Source organism: Daucus carota, chromosome 1, assembly GCF_001625215.2.
Source record: "Daucus carota subsp. sativus chromosome 1, DH1 v3.0, whole genome shotgun sequence".
Taxonomy (NCBI): domain Eukaryota; kingdom Viridiplantae; phylum Streptophyta; class Magnoliopsida; order Apiales; family Apiaceae; genus Daucus; species Daucus carota.
In genome coordinates, this window is record NC_030381.2 from 35,618,150 (window position 1) to 35,640,852 (window position 22,703).

A 22,703-nucleotide genomic window follows, 5' to 3' on the forward strand; every position below is an offset into this window, starting at 1 on the left:
ATCTGCTTGACAGGACTATTTAAAGCACTAAATTATTAAAAAAAATTAAATTGTATGCTCCACTAAGGGGCTGGTATTGTATCATGATTTTTAATGACAAATTTCGGGAGGATGACTTTAATGGATTTTATAAACTTTTAATGACTCTCGTTGACTTCTTAAGATTTCAAAAACAATTCATGACTCCTGAGACAATGACTTTTAAAAACTTTAACAAACTTTTTTTTTTACAAATTCATGACTTTGAAATATTTTAATAGACTTTTATTAAAATCATTAATAGCCTATCTGAAACCGTCTAGACCTTTTGTTATACCCTCTCGATCTTCTGCTATACCCAAGTTGGGTGTATGTTCACAAATCTGGCGACTACAAAATCGAGTACAAGGTATTATTGCTGTATTATATATACTATAATACTGTTTACTGAATCATATTTATAAACATAATATTAATTGTGATCTTGTATCAGATTTTTGTATTCACTTTTGATACCATTAATTGTGAACATAAATTTTTGTGTTCTGGACTTGGACGCGTGCAGTGGTCACTGGTATTTTTATTAGTTCCTGCATGTTTGGTCGAGTTCCTGTTTTTGTGATCACAGAAGCTTTAGTGGAGTTTGGCAATTTTGAACTCAAGTGAATGTGTGGAGATATCAATTTAATTATTAGCAACATCAAGAAGTATAAATTATTAGCTATTCGTGTAAAATTATTGTGCACTTGTCTATAAAAAATTCTAAGATTGCGAAGACTAGAAAAATAAACTGAAATAGAATACTAGTTTGTGATGATTATATTTAAGCCAGAAGTGATTGTTACATAAAGTGATAATATAGCTAAGTAGCTGATATCAGTCCTCATTCATTCTGTAACTGATAAAAGTTCTGATGAAAAAATGATAAACTTTGCGTGCAATGCCATGTCATTCCCCAACCTCTTCCTTGGCCACATTACACCAAAAAATACGTGGTATCTCGTACTTGTATCTATCTGAACTTGAAGCTTCTGTCGATAAGCCATCAGCATTTCACAAACAGTTTCTGTGTCAAGGCATCAGGAGTTTTCGTAGCATGTTATTTATTTGGAATTATTTTCACAAATCTACGTGGTCAAGGAAGAGGTTGAACCCTAGGTTGGAGCGACTAGTTAATTGAGGGAAAATAAAGTCATGTTAAATCTTTTCAAGAATGGCCTGACAATTTTCTGAAAAAATATATGCAATTTTCCATAAAAAGTCATTAAAAATCTATCAATTATATTTTTCCACCGAAGTCATTGATATATTGAATAACAACTGATTTTTAATAACTCTTTAAAAGTTGTAATTCAATACCTCAAACTTCGAAAGACTTTTTAAAAATCCTGATACAATACCTCTTTACTTTTAAAGAGTATTTAAAAGTCTTAATTGAATACACCAAGATTTTAAAAGTCAATAAAAGTCATTAAAAATCATGATACAATACCAGCCCCTATTAGTCATAGTTATATTGTGTAAAATTATATAAAAAATACGTGTCGAATTAGATATAAGAGAAATATTAGTCTGATAAATAAATTTATAACAAAATGAAATTGATTAGCTTGAATCTATGTTAAATAAATATGGTAGTTAGGAGCAAATTGTTTTGTATAAATATTTTAGTTAAGAGCTGGTTCATAAATATAAGTTAAATACTATATGTGGTCCATTTAATATTTATTTAATTTTAGATGTATTTATATTGAAATGTGGTGTGTTTTCAAGTTATAAATATATTTTACGAAAATCGGTTTAAATTATATGGATAATAATATATACTCTCTTTAAAATTTTTATAAAGTATAATTTCACAATATTTTTTTTATTATTAGAAATTTAAAAAGTCAACATCATTTAGTGACCAATTAATACATCTAATAATCTGTTTAATTTTTAAAAAAATTAATCACCTTTTTAATATAAAATCAAAGCGATTTAGTTCTGATTCATCGTGGACGGTTCCTAATACATTTTCAGAACATTGGTCCTCTGGGGGGGGCAGAACATTGGTCCTCTATGGGGGGCGAAGAAGTGCTTATTTTCCGAAGAAGTTGACTTTTACTTTCCTTAACCTGTTTCTGTGAAAAAAACAGAAGCATTTTTTAAAAATTACAAATGCATATCTCTTCTCTTAGGGTTTCCACTTCTTTTGCCAACACTTTAGTCACTTCTAAGTCTTATTCTAACTACTGCTTCACGAATCACTTATTTTAAACTCATCCAAACAGTATCCTTCTAAGCATTTTTTAAAAATTACAAATGCATATATCTTCTCTTAGGGTTTCCACTTCTTTTGCCAACACTTTAGTCACTTCTAAGTCTTATTCTAACTACTGCTTCACGAATCACTTATTTTAAACTCATCCAAACAGTATCCTTATATATAACTGAACAATGAACGTTTCTAAAATATTGTATATTGTATATTAGTAAATAATGATAAATAAATTCATGAGTATCACATTTTCGTTTAGGAGCCGTTTGAAAATATACATTTTATTTCAAATGATGAATTTCAAATAATAGAATTTGAATTATCATTTTAAATTTTAAAATTTATACTAACATTTTAATGTGTGGATGTCAAATAAAATTCAAATTCAAATTTTCAAACAAGTTATTTGATCCTAGATATTCAAATAAAACCTTAGTTTCCAAACAGGGTATTAATGAATTTACATAAATAAATGGATATATAAACCCGAGAGACTGAGAGAGCGAGAGGAGACGTACTGTGACAGACGCGGCAGTTAGGGTTTCCCGCTGATCCACCACTCTAACTTAATTCTCAATCTCCCCATCACTTTTAGAGCTCTGATGGTTGATCATTCTCCTTTGCAGGTCAGTTCAATTAATTCTCTCTTTGCAACTCCTATCCATACAACTCGTATATATGCCTAGTTTACCATACGTTAATTTAATCTTGATTTAGTAGTGAGAAACCTGCTCGTTTGTCAGTCACATTTAATTTTGTCAAGAAGCTCCGACTTTGTTATTTAATGTAATTCTCAGCAATAAGAGTGATAGACTGATAGCTGATGGCTAATTACTTGCGAGGCTAATGCGAAACTAATTTTACGACTTGGAACTGGTTTTAAGCAAGACTGACATTCTACTAACTGCAAAAAAGTCGGAAATGATGCTTGCTTCAGTATTGCTCAACTGTGTTGCTGTAAGATTGTGATCAGGAGAGGTATTGCATTAAGTTTAAAACGAGAATGACTAAACAAGGATAATATGGTGATCCCTTCGTGTGAAAGGTTATGTGTTGATCGAGACTTACTTTAAGATCTCTTATGTCTTTTTCATATAGGATGGACCTGTATGTGAAAAGGTCTACTTACATTTATTGAAGAAGGATCACCATATATTTGTAGCTCTAGAGCCTGTTTGTCCCGGCTTTAAGCCGGGGCTTAAAGCTGTTTGCAACTTTAAGCTGAAAAATGTCTGTTTATGTAATAAGTCAGAAGCCGACTTAAGGTCAGAAATAAGCGGGAAACTAACTTAAAGCCAGAAGTTAGTTTGAGGTACTTTTTTTCGGTGGATTAATTTTTCAAAACTTTTTTTTGATAAAAATTACTCATAAGATATAAATTACCTATAAATCACTTTTATTTTTATTATTGTATTTTTAATAACTCATAAGTCATTAATAAGTCAAAATTACCCAAACAGATATTTTAAGCTCCTAGGTCCCAGCTTATCACATAAGCCATGAGTCACGTTAAGTCATTAGCCATAAGCTTAGTCAAACGGGCTCCTAGTATGTGTTTGTTCAAGATACTATACTCGATGACTTCTAGCTTGTGAAGAGGAAATCTTAAATTTATTTCTCATTTCACATGAAAAATAATAAAAAGTAGTAAATGATAAGACATTTGTTTCGTGTATTAAATATCATTTTGCATTATTTCGTTAACCTCCTATAACCTCCAGAGTGATAATGGTTTTATATACCTGTTGAAAACTGAAAAAGGGTATGATATAATGTCGAACGATAATGTTCTAATTACAAGTAAGGGAAGTTGAATCATGAATTTTATATGCTTAGCATATCAGATAAGGCACACAACATAATGTGTAGTCTCAGCGTCTCCTTTGTCAATAGAAGTAAAATTCTTCAGTGTTGAGAATAAACAGTACATGGAAAAGCCTAGGAGAAGTTATATTTTCTTATAAGTTAATTTTTTTTAAAGTCAAATTTGAGATGGAAGTAGAATGCCCCCTTCTAAATATAGTTTGTTTTTTTTTTTGAATATTTATGCTTATATGCCGTATAAATGAGTATCTGTTTCAAAAATAGCTGTTAGTTGACCGTATATACTTGTTTATAATTCAGCTTGTTAAGGTGTACCACTTAAATACTGATGAGAAGTGGGATGACCAAGGAACTGGGCATGTTACTGTTGATTATCTGGAGGTCTGTCTTCCTGTTACTTCCAATTTGTATTATTCTACTACTGTTCAGCTGCATTCTCTTCATGCATGAGAGTGTGTCTTATGTGATTGATTCAATTATTTTTTAAATTTACATCAATGAACTTTATGAAATAGAGATCAGGAGAACTTGGCTTGTTTCTTGTTGATGAAGAGAAGAATGAAACATTACTCTTGCAACGTATTAGTTCAGAAGACATATACAGAAAGCAAGGAGGTTGTTCTTTCAGTCTTACTATTAAAGATTGGTATATGAGCTTTGTAAGGTGCCATGCTTTGCGAGCATGAAAAATGTCATCTTATTTCTTACATAATTATCCCAGAAACAATAATTTCTTGGAGAAGTCGGGAGCGTTCATCTGAGATAGCTCTTAGCTTTCAAGAAAAAACCGGCTGCTCCTACATATGGTAACTAGGATGCGTTTGTTTTCTGCAGCTTTTACTTCCTATTTTCTTATTTTACTCTTGTTTTGCTAGCTTGTTATGAATTAACAAATGGTACATGTATCTATGCAGGGATCAAATATGTTGTGCTCAAAGGAGTCTGCAGTTTAGTACTATTAACAGTAAGTATCTTAGCTATCTCTTTTATCCAGTAACACATGTTTGAATCTGTTTTCATCCATTAAATTTTTGTGAGACTAAAGGCCCTTAATATATTTAATTTTGTGATAAGCTGAAGAACTTGTTTTTTGCGTGCAATTGATGCTTTTAACTGATATATGCATAATAAAATATTACAGTTTTATTTTAATGTGTAGCCTATTTGTTATTTATGGTTTTTTCCCCCTAATATATATGTTACCAGCTTGTTACATAAATAACCCACCGATGCCTATACAATATAACCATATTACAAAATATTTGGTCAAAATTTGTGTGAAGGCGAAAGACTTTGAAATTGTAGCGCCATTAGCTTATCACACATTTGCTAGAGAGCACTGATCCTTCAACTGTAATGCTTGTTCTGAATAGTTGAGGTTAGTTTGGAAGATGGATATGTCTAGCCTTTACTGTTTCATGTAAATTACAAATTTTGAATTTGCCACTTTTTTGTCGGACACGAACTTGTTCGGTGAGGCCCTTGTTTTGGGTATTGGTTTATAAGGGTAGTGATATATACGAGCCAACCAATCTAAACCATTAACTAGGGAAATACATGGGTAATGTTAGACATACATGAATTTAAGTCATGGGTGTCATGACTTGAACTCATGGCTGTCACCACATTTGAGCAGGTAAGTTTTTGGTAGGATAAAGTTATGTATGGTGATATCCTCACCTTATAATTTTTTAAATACATGTTAAGAATATTTTTTAATACATTTTTCAACCTTGTATACTGACCTGAACCCTTAATTTCTCTTATTAAATATATGACATTTTATTTGAATATACATACAGGTGGACTGAAATATAAAAGCAAAAGTGTTAGGTCCAATGATAAGTGTGGATTTTTTAATATAGCCTTTGTTTTTTAGTCTTTTAAAGGTCCGAATTGTTCGTATGTTATCTTGAATCATTTTTGTAGGTTTAGATCGCTTGTATGTTATCTTGGCCCCCCTTAAAATTTCACCCAGTCATATATATAGATCTGTATTGCAGGGAAGGAAGTCTCTAAACTAATTAAGTTTCCTGATTTTAGTATTCTATCCTTAACAAAAAATATGCGGTTTTACGTCACTGAAGTTCTGAATTTATTTAAATTTTGTCCTTACAGTCTTACACTAAGATTCATGATTCGACTGAAGTACATTAATTTTAGCTGACATGCCTATATGACAAAACAAACGTGGCTGGCATGTCAGTTGAGGGACCTATACTAAAGTGATAAGTAGTTCAGGAACTCCAGTTAATTTTCTTTATGCACATGCATAAACACGGTTATGAAAAACACAGATAATTGCATTTTTAGACATAGAAATGAACATTTAGAATTTTTATTGAATTTTGTCAGAATGCAATAGAGGTTTCCAATACAATGACCAGAGATCCTTAAGTAGCCTTACATAATGATTAAGTAGCCTTACATAATGATTAATCAGGAAAATTTATGAAGCACGAAATTAAGATATCTTAATATATGTAATATAAATTTAAATATAAAGGGTGAGAGGGTTCGAACTCCAAACTGAGCTATGATACCATGTTGATGTGATATGAGATCATCTGTATTACTAACATCAAAATCAGTACAATAACTAGATATACTTATATATTCTTGCATAATGACTCGATGACTAATAAGAAAACTCCATAAAGAAGAAATTACGTATATTTAGATATATTAAGCAGGAAATTGCAAATTGACACCAAAACTAAGTTTGGTCTTCTTGATAAAAGAAGAATTCTGTTCTACTTTCTTCGATTCCGATTAATCACACATCTTTTCAATCTTTATTTTTGACAAGCTCGCCATCCCCTTATCTTTGGGCTTAGAGAGTGAAAGCATTATGACAAACCAAAATGTGATATGTGTCGGTGTGTATATATTTGTGTATAAGTATGTATAAGTACATTTATATATGCTTGTTTACATTATAATTTATTATTGCCTAGTAATAATCCATATCAGCTGATTTATATTATGTCCGGACTCGGATATATGTGTCGGACTTGGGTGCACATCCAAGATTCAGATTTTTAATTTTAAAATATTCAGTGTCCTCGGATATGGATCTCGAATTGGACACGGGTGCACGAGGACTCAGCCTGAAAGCCTAAGACAAGTATAACTCTTTATTGACGGATTTATTCCATTTTTATAAAAATAGTATTTACACATAAATGATAAAAACAGGTTATCGTGGAACTTGCTATCTATAAACAAGTTCTGTGGATACCTTTTATTTCATCTTTGAATCAGGATCCCGCAGGGTGAAGTGTCCATTTTAAGCAAAAAAGATTTGAGTTATATCCCATTAGCACACCCAAGTCATGTCTGGTGGACATGGTTATGAAAATGAAAATGGAAAGTCCGGGTAACCAACACCACACCCGCAACAACAATAAATCATCAACCATGTCTGCAAAGACTGATATTTGTCAGTCGGATTTTAACGGAAGGACTTTTTTTTTTCGTTTACTAAATTAATGGAACTTAAAAGTTCAGTGACATAAAAGACTGGGGTTTTTGTTGAGGACTTGAATCAGAAAACCCAAGTAGTTTAGGAATTTATAAATTTATATTCCTTTTATAGAACACCTTGTAAGTTTGATTTTCTTTACTATTTCTTCAGACGATGCACATCATGCCATGAACAATGATCTAAGAGAGTTGCCTCCAGTTGAGCTATCAACACTAGCTCTAATACATAAGGTTCAAACTTAATTCTTTTGTTTTTGGAGTGTATTATATAAATATGTTCAGATTTATATTTGAGAATGATCAGTGTCATGATGAAGCTGATTAGCTTTTTTTTACGGATGCAGCTCCCATTTTTTTGGTTTCAGCACAATAATTACTGGACCTAGATTAATTTTAATCCGGGGAATTCTTATTCTGTATTACCGGTCCTTGATTAAGTCTTGTGGTCCCTTGTTTTGTATTTACAGATGTGTGCAGGTTAAGTTTAAATTCTATCAAGTTAGTTTAACATCTGAATGTATTGGCTGGTATATTAATGATGTAGGTATTTAGTGTAGAAGCTAAAATAATTATACTTATAAGTCTTCTCTTTTCTTATAATTTTTTCTGTTGTCAGCGACATGCCTTGTTCTTTATGCTCTAAACTAAATCTTATTCAATAAAAAAAGGTCCCACAGCAGCAGGTTAGAGTCCGCGGAGGTCCTTATGTAGGCAGCTTAGTGCAAGTTACTAGCTGAGAACCGGCCTGCTATTAGCTGTCAATTCTCTATGGGCAACCCATTCTGTCTTCGTCTTATTACTATTTAATTATCTTTTTCCTGAAGAATATTGTGTTAGTGTTCTTAATTGCAGTTTTAAACTTGGTTGGGCGACTAGAATTTGGGATTGGTGAGGTTAATTGAGTTTCTTGTTTTTTTTTGTAAGGTCTACTTACTCGTAGATGAATTGTATCGAAATACAATAAACTGCATCCGGGATTTCTTACTTTCAAGGAAGTTTATCATCTAACCGAAAGTCATGCAAGCATAACCCTGGACGTTTAGACAATAAAGCTTAAATGAATGAGAATAGGATACCCATAACGGAAGTCACATAACAGCTCGCTTCCAAAGTAACCTGAAAAAAGAAACAAACCAAACAAAACATAAATCAATATACAAGAAAATCACACACACACACACACATATAGGCAAGTGATTAAATACAAATCAACTCTTAAATACAAACTAAAAACCAGTTTCCCTACCACTATTTATAAGTACGGGTATCACTAATTTATAACGCACTGATCACTGTTTTATTACAGTATATAAACGAAGACTTTTTTTTATTCAAAATTGAGAAATTCTACTCACCTAAACTATTGATGATTGATTATAGATGATCAATTTCAATCTTAAGAAGGTTCTTGACGGTAACAAGCCGTAAGAGAGGTGTATGATGGTGGTAAGTAGTCGTTAGTTTTGGTAAGTTATGATGGCAAGTGTCCGTGACTATTGGTGATGGTAGGCGATGGTGGCAAGTGATGGAAACGGCTGGTAATGATCATAAGATGTCCGTTATTACCGTTCGGGTGAGGATGATGGTCATATATGTTGCATATATATGTGCATGTATATATTTATGTTTGAGAGATATGTTATATACAAAATAGTGATATGTGATGTACAAAAAAATGATTACTGTAGTTAAAAGTAGTGATTAAGAATTGGGTTTTTAGTTTGTAGGCTAATTTGGTTTGTATTGGAGTAGTACTATGTGTGTGTGTATAAATCTAATTAATGTAAAAATGATAGTAAATCTAATAAAAAGAAAAAACGAAAGAGTATATATATAAAAAATAGAAAGAAAATAAAATACTGTAGAAGTATTAATTAATCTCTAACCAAAGGGAAATTTTAAACCATAATTAAATATATTATATAATGACCATCAAAATGATAACACAAGTCATAAAATGACATCCAAACAGGAACTAAAAGCCATTAAAGGCACAATAAAGTCATCAATAATGACCCCCATAAGTGGTACTAAACTATTCATAAAGAATATTTATCCAATCACAATCACAACTTAAAACGTAACCATTATAATTAAAGCTAATAATGAATAGTCAATAAAAGAGATCCCGTAATTAAAGCCAATCCAATTTAAAATTAAATTATTGCCTAAAAATCAAACAATCATAATAAATTATGGATTGAAAAATGTAACGGATTCAACCATCATTACATCCATGATAACCACCGACACAGATGTCAAAAAATTCTTACAGATTATGATTTATAAGAATTGGATCGTGTCTCTAAATCAAAATGATACATAAAAAAGCACATAGATCAAAACGTAAAACACATCTAAATGATAAATCAAAAGACTAATTCTAATTCACAACACCAAATCTACATAATTTTGAACTTTCTACCAAGTTAATCTCATATTATTAGAATCAGAAAAATCGATAAACTTATATATCAAACTAAATCTGATAAGACAAGATGACGGAATAGAATGGACGTATCGAACAGAAATAGTGACGGAAGAAAAGGAGTGGTGCCTAAAAAGAGATCTTGTTTGTACCTTTAATTAGTTGTAACGCACATACCTGGTCAGATTTCTTTTTTGTGCCACACGCATGTTGATTTAGAAAGGCAAAAAAGGTATAGTCTTACCATTTTCAGAAGAAAGAACACGGTCCATCAAAAAGGAAATGTTCTTTCTACAAGACTACAAGTATCAAAGAGTAGATGTTGCCTTGAGTTTTAAAATTCTTTTTGAATGAATAGAAAAAAGAAGAAGAAAGAATCGGTTCTGACAGAGAAGAGGATAATGGAGAGAATAAGAGATTGGAGAGGGATTATTGAGTTTCTTGTTTTAATTGAACTAAATTATGGGTTTTGTTTTGGGGAACATGAGACCCGTGGGGTGGGGGGGGGGGGGGGGGGGGGGGGGATTATAAGCTGTGTGTGCATGGTGGCACAGATAAATTTATAATGAAAAAATCAAACACAAGTTTTTTGTACTGTTATTAGTTTATTGTGGTATTCTCATTATGCTATGTCTGATGCTATTTTGGCATGTTTTGTTGTACTATTTTGTGCTTAGTTGTAATGGCAATGCATGATAATATATTGACATGTTATCATTATTTGTTACAGACCGTAGTTGAGGGTAGCATCACCGATCAATGTCGGGTGACAGAACTCATAGTACATGATGTAAGTTTACATATGTGCAGTTTAGTTTGGCGTTGTATCGTTTTCATTTCTTATGGAATAACTCCTTGAGAATGGTACATACCTTTTTATGGCCTGGACCATTTAGCTATATAAATTGTATTCTGGCAAATTTTGCTAGCATCACTTCTGTATTCGCCTGTATTCGTCTATTTTAAGTCCCTAAATTAGATCCTGTATATAGTTTTTTAACAAGTTAATAGTTCTCATCCGTTTTTTATAATTTCCTTTTACTGTTGTTAAAGTTTTTTGTTAAAATTATTGTCTATGCAGCAAGGTTTTTTACGGAAGCTGATGGACTTATTTAGAGTTTGTGAAGATTTGGAAGATATTGATAGTCTTCACATGTTATATAGAATAGTCAAAGGGATCAGTTAGTATCTATTCTCTTCTTCTTATTGCACTTAATCTTACAGTACCGCCGAATTATATATATGCAGGCTAGAGCTCAAATGAGAACCGTGAGAACCCCGACAAATTACCAGATTTTAGTATACTATTTTAATATTTGGGTGATTTTTTCAAATTGTTCTGGTGATTTGCTTTAGTTCTTGTGGTTCTCATTGGAGCATGAGTATGTATTTATTTAAGTGTGTGGGTAGAATCTCTATAAATTGACCAGTATATGGTTGTTATATGCAGTTCTGTTTAATAGTCTGCAAATCTTAGAGAGAGTACTTGGGGATGAATTGATCATGGATCTCACTGGATGCCTTGAATGTAAGTTTTTGCTTTTGGCATTCTCTTTAATATTTTAATTTAGCCGAGTTAGTTGAAGGTCCATGTGAGTCTCAACTTTTCATGACCCATCTTGTAAAGCATATGCATTTTTAAATTAAGATAATTGTGTTTTCTTTCTTGTTAATTGCTAAAACTCTCTGGGTTTACCATGATGCCTGTAAGGAAAAGTGAACCTATAATAGACTCTTTCTTAAAAATTCTATGATGTACCTTTGTTCTTCAGGCAGTACAATGTTAACTGGAAGTTACTTGACATCCTGGAACATTTTGATATGTATTCATTTCCTTGTGCACAAAATAATTTTATTTTAATGGTGGCTGATTATAGAGTCCGTTCTATTGCATATTTATCACATGAAGTTGATGCATGCTTCAATAAGCTGTAGGGTCTTAGAAATATATACTGCAGAAGCTAAGTTTTGTCTTCATATGTTATTTTGAATGTAAACACATTCTACATAATGCTTCAACTTGTATTTTTCCAGAAAGGAGTAATATTGTTTAGTTGGCCTAGAGATATCTTATATATGCACGATTCATCTGGATTATCTGTATCCATAGGTATAGCCTTACACGTACTTTGATTATATGGTATATTGACACTGTGGGTATTTGTTTGTATTTTTTAGCCTTTTATCTTCTAGCACGGGTTAATTTTAAAAGTTGTTATCTTATTGGTAATATTTAAATATATTTTTGTAAGAGATGTGCTAATATTAGAATAGTATACAGGTTGCAATTATAATAGGATATTATTTAGAACTAATAAAATAAAGTTTATTTTTAATATGTTGTTGACAGGAGGGTGAAGGCCCTATCTAACTCAAAAAATAAAGATACTTGGCCCAGGTTACTTACCTTAAAAAATGTGGTAAAAATACTGATCCGATGTGGAACATTCATGTTACGGCGCCACAGATGGTGTATGCCTTTAGATGATTCGTTATTGTAAAACTTGTGTCGCATAGGTTTATCAGGGCACAACCTGACCATTTAGTATATCAGGCCAACCTATCAACAACTTAGCATTTTGCTATTTCTTTCTTGACGGGTTTCAAACCTTAGAACTTTAGTAATAAGTTGGGTATTAAAATATGTAATTTGTTGTTAAATAAAAATTGAAGGACTGAAAACAAAAAAATTACCGACCAGCCAAACTTTTAATGTTTCAGACTTATTAGTATATTATAGATGGTATAGATGTATCATAAGTAATTGTTGGATATTTGAATTATTAATCCACATATAGTGATTAATTATTTTTCTGTAATATAATTTTTGAATAATTAAATGCTTTTGAATATCATAATGACTTGGAATATTTGGTGTGGTTGCCATCTTACTTTGGCTATTTGCTAGAAATTATCAATGCGATTATGTAATAAGCTCTGCTAGAAATTATGAATGTGATTATGTAATGAGCTTTACTTTTTAAATATATGGAATTATCTACACTATCAGATGTTACATATCATGAGTTGTTCCAGTATCTTGGTGAATCTTACCATTAAATCTTCTCAGCGAAGTAACCTTTAGATATTGGTATGCAGATGATCCTGAGATACTTCATACCCATCATCGCAAATTTCTAAGAGATCATGTTGTATTTAAGGAGGTAGCATCTTTTCTTTCTTATCTTATTGTAATATTTTACTAGTCTTAGGGATGGTTTGTTGGCTGCGTAAGTAGGCGTATAGTTCTCTAGTGGTAAATGGAATATGTGATAATATACATGGACAAGTATCTGGATTGTGTCCTAATTATTTTTTTTTGGGGGGGCCTTGTTTTTGTCTTGTTTATAGGCCATACCTATAAAAGATCCCCGAGTTTTGTCGAAGATCCACCAAACATACAGAATTCGTTATCTTAAGGTGAAGACATTCATTTAATTTTTTTAAGTAATTTGCCCGTTGACAAGGTTAAAGTTTTCACCTTGCATATGCTCTTCTAGGATGTTGTTCTGCCTAGAGTTTTGGATGATGCCACAATTGGAAGTTTAAATTCAATGTTACACTCAAATAATGCATTTGTAAGTATCTTTGTAGTTCTTGTTAGCAGTTCTTCTGTTCTAGGTAATTTTTTATTTAAGCTCAAAGATTGCTTTTGCAGATTATTACTATGCTTAAAGATGATTCTACCTTCATTAAGGAATTATTTGCACGCTTAAATGCCCCCGTCAACTCTGCAGAGTCGAAGAAAAATATGGTGAATGTCAATTCTTCTATGTTTTCTTCAATTGTGCTTCTCTACACTTGCGGTGCCATATGCTACTTTAAGAAATTTATTTTTTGACCATATGCTTAAATTTTTAATTGCCGTCATAAATTAACCGATGTTTGGTGTTCTTTTTTCTTGTTTCGATTAGAATCAGGCGAAGAATACTAATTTAAAATTTTGTTACTGGCTCTTGTAGCAACACAGCTCTAGGTTCTTCTGATCCACTGTATAATATTCTTACTACTCCCACCTCTTGCATAGGTGAAGTGGTCTTGGTCCTAGACTAGTGATTTCCCTTTTAAGTCGTCTCTTTGGAAAGACACATGTTCATTATTATGTCTTGCCACAAACTGTCTTGTTGGTTTGTTAGAATATCTTCTTATTTTTGCTGCAACCGTAGCTTCTTCTGCGAATGCAGTATCAGTGATTTTTCGGCACTCTTCACTATTTCAACACCCTTTACTATATTGCTAATACATCAGTTTTATGATCGCAACACAGCCAAAAGTCCATTGTGATAATATGTTCTGTAGTTCCAAAAATTGCATCTGTTTTGGCATTATTGATCTTAAACTTGTCTCCCATTGCCATTAGAAGTGCAGCGTGTATTCATCCCATGCTTTAAACCTCTTGTCATTGTCATATACAGGTTTCTCTGTTTGATGTATATATCTTTGAAGTTCTGGAGGGAAGAATATACCTTCGAGAATCTTATTAAATGACTTGCTTTCCTGGAAATTTTGGAGCGTAAAATCCTGAAGTATTGGCAAATCTGAACTGAATCATTAATATATCTGAATGAATCAAATCAATAAGCAGTCTGAATGTTGTGTCGATTATATTCTTTGTTAAGTTTCTAAATCTAAATTATCTTATTGATATTTTCTCGACATACAATTTTACATGTTTTATATAAAAAATAATTACAATAATAAATATGTAAATAAAGCTCTAAAATTACTATCTTATATTCTTTTTAGGATCTATATTATTTCATTTAGTCACATGATATACTCATTTTATAATTATTAAGGATTTTGGACAATATTTAGAACTATCTTTTATATTTTCAAATGTTGTGAAAAAAATTCTATATATTATATTTGAATAAATAATATACTATGTTAAATTAATTTTGTGAAAACATTTCAACATAATGATTTAATATTAACTTAGTTTATATTTTAATAAAGTAGATTAAATTTTTGTCGGTTAATTTTATTTTATATTTAATTTTGGAGTTTTTTATGCTATTTTCAGAATTAAAAATTCAATTTTTGTTTAGATGAATGTTTTTACTATTAGAAATTATTCATCTATATTCTATTTTGTATAAATTATTTTTTAAATTACAAGAGTGCGTGAAAAATTAAAACAAGATGCAGGTGATATTACAGTTACAAGCCTACTTGATTCGCTCAGATGAGATTTTGAAACCGGGTGGTTCAGAAGTTTATGATTCATTCTGTATGATAAAAGGTAACTTTCAATTAAACTGAACCAGATGATCGAGTCATAATCAGGTCATTCCTCTCCTATAAGCTTAAAACAAATGGCCCCTTAGTCTGTTACATATATCTGTGTGTATGTATATCTTATACAAGTTTAATAGTTTGCCTCTGCATACTAGTATTACTTGAAGCATTAAAATAGTGTTCTGTTCTATGACGGTTAACAGTGGAATAGGCCATGCATAATGCTATTTTTGTATCTGATGAAAATAGGTGCTTTTCCTGCATGAGTTTTGTTGTCTAATCAAGAGCTTGCAAACAGTACATCAGTTCAGATTTCTAAGGTATGTTGTATGCCTATATTGTTGTAACTTGCTCTGCCTTAAAGCTATTTTTCTTGAATTGAACTTGGATTATATTTCAATAGTACGTAAGTATTGTCTTTGAGATCTTTAGTTATCCCATTCCATTTGCAGTTTTTGTTTTATTTTATGACTTGTAAATCTGTATATATTAAATATCACTAGTAAAAATTCTGATACTTGTAGGGATCTCATAAATGAAGGCATCATTGACGTCATTGCCGGCATTCTGCAGAGTGAAGACAAAAGGCTTAGATTAACAGGGTAGTAATCTGGTTGTCTTTATGGCTGTTATACATGTGATATATTCTTTTGCAGCCTTATATTTGGTACATATTGTAAGTAGTTCTGATGCATGCAGCGCAGACATCCTTATTCTTTTTCTGAATCAAGATCCAAACCTTACAATCTGTTCTCTCACTCGGCAAAAAGGTGTTCCTCTTGTTGGGCTTCTGGTATGGATATTCATTCACAAGAATTTAAAGTATTTATTAATATTAAAGCATCCTGCAATGTGTATTAAATTTACATCGTCGCATTACCATCAAGTCTTCTATTCATGCAGTCACTTGGTCCAAAAACAAGTGTCTACTTATATGATGTTATTGAAAATGGTTTTCACTTCTTAATTGTGCAAGTTTCTGAAGTAGATAGTTTTGAGTGAAAATTCTATTCTATTCTGCCTAGAACTTGCATGATAAACTTTTCTGCCTGGAGCTGATGTAGAAGGAAAAAATGATTATTAATAATCACTAGTTAATATACTAATGCGCCTATGCTAGTTCAATTGTTTATATTCATCAATTCATTTAGTATGTTCAAGCATGCTTTAATTTAAATAACTGAGACGAGCATAGATCAGCATGTGTATGTGGACCCCAGTTACATCCTGTCACGAAGCAGGTAGATCATACTTTTAAATGCTATTTTGCAGGTCAAAGGCATGCTTACAGATTTTGGAGATGATATGCACAACCAGTTTGTTGAAATTCTCCGTAATCTTTTGGATGGCTCTGCTTCAGGATCACAGGTGCATTGCTTAATCTTTCTTTAAGCTAAAATCCTATGAGTGAATTGCCGCTTTCAGGTGAATTTGGAAAACACCTGTGACTATAAAGTATGCGGAGCACTTTTAGAATATATGTTATAGTTGACTGCAAAAACCGCTACAATGTGCAAGTTAGATGCATCGAGTATGGCATTTTTTGTGCTTTCATCGTAAATTGAGCTCAATATATTGCCAATATTGTAAAAAGTAATATTGATTGAATAGTGTATATTAGCTGACCACAGCATCCAGTTCTATTATTTTCTTGATTGCTGTGTGCATCTGATCTCATATCTGAATGATGTATTACAGCTTTCATCATGCCTTTGAAACTTAGGTTTTTTCTTTTTCCTTCTCTATGCATGCATGAAATCGAGACTTGCCTTCCCTAAACGACCTTAGATATATAATTATATCTTTACTAATAAATACTTAAATGTAATATTCGGTGACAGTTCTGAAGATGAATAAGTGTAATACTTAAAAGCTTTGCTTACTTTGTCTGATTTTGTCTATACTTGCGACTGAGTGGAGAAGTGGACTGTAACATTGGTGTCGTTAGTTTGCGTTGACTATTCAAAGTTTTTTAGTGTAGTCAAGTTATTTGAGTTCTGAATGTTTACACTCATAAAATACGTGTTGTGTAACATACATTGGGATGAAAAATGTTATAGTAGATAATAAAAATAACGGTTTTCTAGTGTGTGCCCATGGGCCCATGCTAAGAACTAAATTCTATGCATTTAGCTCCATTTTATTGGTGTGGTTGTATATGCAGGGAGCTCCACCATTATTAAGAAGTAGGAGCCAATCAAAATGAGTTAAATGCATAGAATTTGGTGCTTAGTATGTGCCCATGGACACACCACAGAAAAACTGTAAAAATAATGCTCTTTATTACCTGGAAATGATGCACTTTTTTACATGGTTTGTGTTGTGTAATTAAGTATCTTAAATTTGTTTTCGATCATATTAAATATCCTTTTGCAGAGAGATACGATCATTGATATTTTCTATGAGAAGCACTTGAATCAATTGATAGATGTCATAACATCATCTATTCCTTCGAATGGTGCCCGCAAAGTTGCTAGCTCTCAGTGTATGCCGAGGGAAAGTAGGGTGAAACCAGAGATACTTCTAATCATCTGTGATCTCTTGTGCTTCTGCGTATCACACCATTTTAATAGAATAAAGTAATCATCGAGTTACTTGATAGTTTTATGCAGCTCTTTGTTTATGGAGTGAATAAACTTTGTTTTCTACATTTTGGTCACAGGTGCAACTTCCTTACTAACAATATCATTGATAAAGTTCTAATTCTTACTCGAAGAAGGGAGAAATACCTTGTAGTTGCTGCTGTTCGGTTTTTCCGAATTCTTGTATCATGGAATGTAAGTGTTTACCAATATTTCTAGTGTGAAGCTGGTTTGTGAATCTATAAATAGTTTCTGTGTTAGTGCATGCGTGTCTGAAGATGAGAACTAGCACTAGTACATAAATGAAATACATTGGGGCTCTGGAGAATCTTAGGGATTCATGTTGTTGGTTCTTCTGAATTCTGAATCAAGTGAGGAATCATGGATCAGGACCAGCGTATCTGATTATAGATATATTGTTTCTCAAATCACATAAGTCATGACTACAAAGAAGAGTGCTAAGGACTATAGGATTCAAGTCTGGATCTATGCTATATGATTGGGGACAAATTTTCCTATTATAAAACATCATAGGACTTTAGGATTCAAGGCTAGTTCCAAGCACTGTGATTGGGGACAAAGTTACATATTATGAAACATGCCACAATGCCACTTTACTAATAATTGAATTATGTTATTCATGGTCGGAAAAGAAGATGCAAAATCTGTTACCGAGTTGATGGCATGAGAATACAAGAAATATAACTGTCCGTCATTGTAACTGGTATTTGATTTAGTAAAATATTGACTTCCCCTGTCCAAACAAAATACGTTTTTGAAGTGGGGTTTCTGTTGTCCTTGGGATACAGATTCAGAGCTTTCTACACAATTACCTAGATAGCATGTGCATCTTAATATATTAAAGTAAAAGAAAGTTTTAACTGAATCAATAAATCCATCAAGGTTTCCATGTTTAATACAATGCTCAGAGTTACTTTAAGTTGGTTAACTTTAGGAAAGCAAAAAATTTAGTCACATGGTGCCTGGAAATACTTATTATTGTCTTGATAATTTAGCTTTTCTGTTGAAATGAAATGTCTATAGATATGAGCCTCATATATGGAATATCTGTAAATTCGAGCCCTTGATTTGACCATTTAGAACCAGTGTTTTTAAAATGAAAGCTATGTGGCTTGTGGAACTTGGATAGTTGCAAAAATATCTTATCCACACTTGGATGGAAGCTTTTAAATTTTTTTAATTCTGTTGCTTTTTTTTCCTGATGGGACGTTAGTAGCCTTGGAGTTTTTTAGATGTGTACTAGAGTTGGACCATCTGCTATATTATTTCAATTTCTTGTTTAAGAACATTTTCCTTAATGAAGTGCTTGTTGTGTATTAGCAGTTCTTGAAGGCTGCACTGCATTTAACTCTATGGACTTGTGCGATATTTTGCAGGATGATCGTGTAATGAATCATATCGTGAGGAACAACCTTTTGAAACCTATAATTGACGCTTTTGTCCAAAATGGAAGACGTTACAACCTGTTGCATTCCGCTGTTCTGGAGTTATTTGAGCATATCCGGAAGGTACATGTTATTTCCACACTTTCTCTGTATTTGGATTGAAACAGCCCGATGTAATTGCCTGGTGCTAAAGTCATTGTTTCCTGCAGAACGATTCGAAGGTACTACTCAAGTATCTAGTTGAGTCCTTTTGGTTTCAGTTGGTCGTATTTAACTTACCTTCAATTCATTCTTTGAAGGTTAGATATGAGCAGGTAATGTCTATACTTGTCTATCTTTGTCAACATTAAGGAATTTGATGGTAATTACTAAGAGGCTTTGCAGTCCCTTGAGATTCGAGAAGAACATGGTCCAACTAATGTATTATACTCAAGAAGACGAACAGATGAAATTGCATTGGATAAAGAAGAGGAGGATTACTTTAATGGGGACAGGTCTGCTCATTTTTCTGCTGCAACTGTATCCTTCCATACTATCATTTGGCTAATAGTTATTTTAACAATTTTTAATAGTGATGAAGAAGACTCAGCATCTGGATCACTGTCTCGAGGCGAGAGATCAATTTTTGTCTCAAATGGATCTGCTTTAAGCCAGCCTTCAGTAAGGTATCGTGTTTTTCTTCAAACTTTCAATTTTAGCGATTGAAAATTTGTAATGTTTTTCAATGTTTGATATGCTATGTAGTTCAAGAAGTTGTAGACCTGTTAACCATGCTGACAATGGCGATGTCGAGAAATACAAACCACCTCCTAGGAAACGCTCAGAAGAGTCTGAAGAAAATGCTGCAGAACCCGTTAGATTAAAGCGAAAGTTTTCATCCATGGAGGAGCCAAGGCATTTTAAACGACAACGTTTATGCATAAATCCGAAGTCAAAAGATAGTGTATTCGCTGCTTTGTGCTCAACATTAAGTCAAGTAGTCTTACCCAGCAAGAAAATAGCAAGTTCTGTGCATACAGTTCCACGTTCAGCCTCAATTAAGATTTTTAGTGAATTGAATAACGAAGAGGGATCCATCTGCTGTTCTCCAAAGAGTTCAGATGTGGAAAATCATGCAGATAAGGAGCCACTCCCTTCCCCTAAAAGCTGTCCTGATAGCCTGCTCTGCCTTCCAGCAAAAAAAGAGAGCAGTGAAGACGACTTCCCTTTGGTATCCCCAAATTCCTCTCCTGAAATGACTGTTAATGGATTCTATGAACAAAAATTGTGAGTTTGTCTGCTTTAATTAATGATGTCATTTCTAGGGAGGCTGTGCTACTAATGCACGATTTTGCAGCATAAAGGGGGATGAAAATGTATAGAGCCACTGAAAGGGGTGCAGCCGCAGGTTCAAGATATCTATATTATTAGCTTTCATAGCTCTGTAGTCCTCAGTAAAATTCTTTTTCTATAGATGGTTCTGAGAAATCATTTTTACTAGAGGGTGCAAGTGCATTTCTGCTGCATATAGTTTTTTTGATCTGTGCGGTTTCTGCATGGAATTTGTTTTCTGGTAATTGTGGTTACACCTGACTACCTGAGGTATATCATATCTTAGTTAAAAAAAGAGGTATATGTAATTTAGTATAGATGGTCTGTCTTATTGGTTGTGACGCCATAATTATTTAAGAAAAATAATACTTTTTTAAAAATCTTTAACATTTTTCTTATCGAGTAGAATACATCATTTTATCCTTAAAAACTTGTATATTACAAAAAAGTTAAAAATTAATTTGAATTCTTATTCCCTATAAATATCAAAACCATTTGTATTTTGTATATTTAAAAAACTATTTACTCTCGACTACTCCTCCCTTATATTTGAGTCTTTTCTATTTGGAATATGTTATTAAATATTTCTTTTCAAGTTCTCCTATTTAAATTCAAAAAACTTTTCTGTTATGTTGTTAAAAATTTCGTTCTCCTAATTATAAAATAGAAATTCTTTTCAATTATAAATGTATTATTAGTTGTTTTTTAAATATATTTGGACGAATCAAGAATCTTTAAAAATTAGGACATCGAGAAGAAAGTTGACATCTATTTTGAATTCTCCTTTATAAAGTTTCAAAAATCTTCTCTATTTTGAATATGTTAGTAATTATTTCATTATGAATCCTCCTTTCTTATGAATCCTAAAATCTTCTCTGTTTTAACTCTCACGGTTTATCTGTGCTGGATTGCCCGTTATCTTTATAAACTAGCTTATAACACAGGGCAATGCATGGCCAAATTTATAATATATATAATTTTATTGTTTATATTTTAAATTTAGTTGAAAGTACAATCCGATCATGCTGACCGGGTTTTTAAATATTTTGACTTAATTGATAATAAAAAAAGTTTTATTAGACTACGATATATATTAAGTAGACTCGTTGAATAATACTGATCGGCTGATAAAACTCGACCGATCAATAAAATTATTAATATTTTAGTTGCAATGGAACAATAATAACAATATATATTATAAATAAACAGTATAGATATATGAAATTACTTTTAAAGTGATAACATGGAGTAACTAAAAATAACGTTAATGTATTTAGTTGAAATATATCATCGATTGTATATTAGTATATACATATACATATACACACACACACACATATATATATATATATAATATTCGTTTTTATATTTTTTATATGTATGTTGCATGTGTTATTTTGAGAAAAATAATTTTTTAGTTAGATTTTCGAAAAATATAATGTGTTTTAGTTAAAAAGGATAGTTATTATATTGTCCAATGTTATTTTTAGAAAATTGAGTTTTTTTAGTTAATATATATATATATAATAATTTTAGTTTAAAAGTATAATTTTTTTGATAAAATTTTAAAATAAATAATTAATTATATAAGCAGCCGTATAATTCAGGTCCAAGTACCACGTTTGTTCTTTAATTGTATAGTTAGATGTGTAATGTGTATGTATAAATTAACGGTTTTTCTAGTGTGTGATCATAAGCACATGCTAAGCGCGGAATTTTATAAGTACTCATTTTTATTGGCTCTTATATATTAACTAGTGAAAAAAGCCGCGCTTCACGGCGGCGTTATAAATTTTGATATGAATTAATATTATAATGGCATAAAAATTATTTTGAGTCATCTTCCAGTTAAACATATCACTAATAAAAAATATTATAATTAGTATAATTTTTTTAATTGGTCATCCTTTAAAACACAATACTAATAATAAAATTAGTTCGAACCGCCTCCCGTCAAAGACAATATTGATCCATAATTATTATTTTTATGATAAAATTAAATATTATAATTTAGATCAAAATTAGTTGGAGCCGGTCCCTTATCAAACACAATGCTGATAACAAAACATTATAATTTAGATATTAGTTTGAGTCTCTTTATTGTCAAACACAATACTAATAAAAATTATTCTAATTATGATAAAATTAAAGATTATGATTGGATAAAAATTATTTTGAACCAT

General features: G+C 31.7%; 1 protein-coding gene across 6 annotated transcripts; it reads left to right on the forward strand.

The window, feature by feature from the left end:
* The first annotated feature begins 2,696 nt into the window (after positions 1-2,696).
* On the forward strand, positions 2,697-20,844 carry LOC108204449 (uncharacterized). Of its 6 annotated transcripts, none has more exons than XM_064081753.1 (25): positions 2,697-2,868; positions 4,367-4,447; positions 4,582-4,681; positions 4,788-4,872; positions 4,981-5,030; positions 7,704-7,783; positions 10,711-10,770; positions 11,062-11,161; positions 11,431-11,508; positions 13,080-13,144; positions 13,332-13,400; positions 13,481-13,558; positions 13,639-13,734; positions 15,471-15,541; positions 15,746-15,823; positions 15,921-16,014; positions 16,494-16,589; positions 17,598-17,800; positions 17,884-17,998; positions 19,201-19,332; positions 19,419-19,430; positions 19,509-19,523; positions 19,594-19,703; positions 19,782-19,874; positions 19,954-20,844. In XM_064081753.1, exons 1-25 carry the CDS (start codon positions 2,845-2,847, stop codon positions 20,477-20,479), a joined length of 2,511 nt encoding a protein of 836 aa, XP_063937823.1. In that variant the 5' UTR covers positions 2,697-2,844; the 3' UTR covers positions 20,480-20,844. The 6 variants fall into 6 exon arrangements, with proteins under 6 accessions (XP_063937823.1, XP_017229375.1, XP_017229376.1 ...); XM_017373887.2 differs by having other exon boundaries at positions 2,699-2,868; positions 19,419-19,523; positions 19,954-20,419; positions 20,514-20,844; XM_017373886.2 differs by having other exon boundaries at positions 2,698-2,868; positions 19,419-19,523.
* The last annotated feature ends 1,859 nt before the right edge of the window (positions 20,845-22,703 follow it).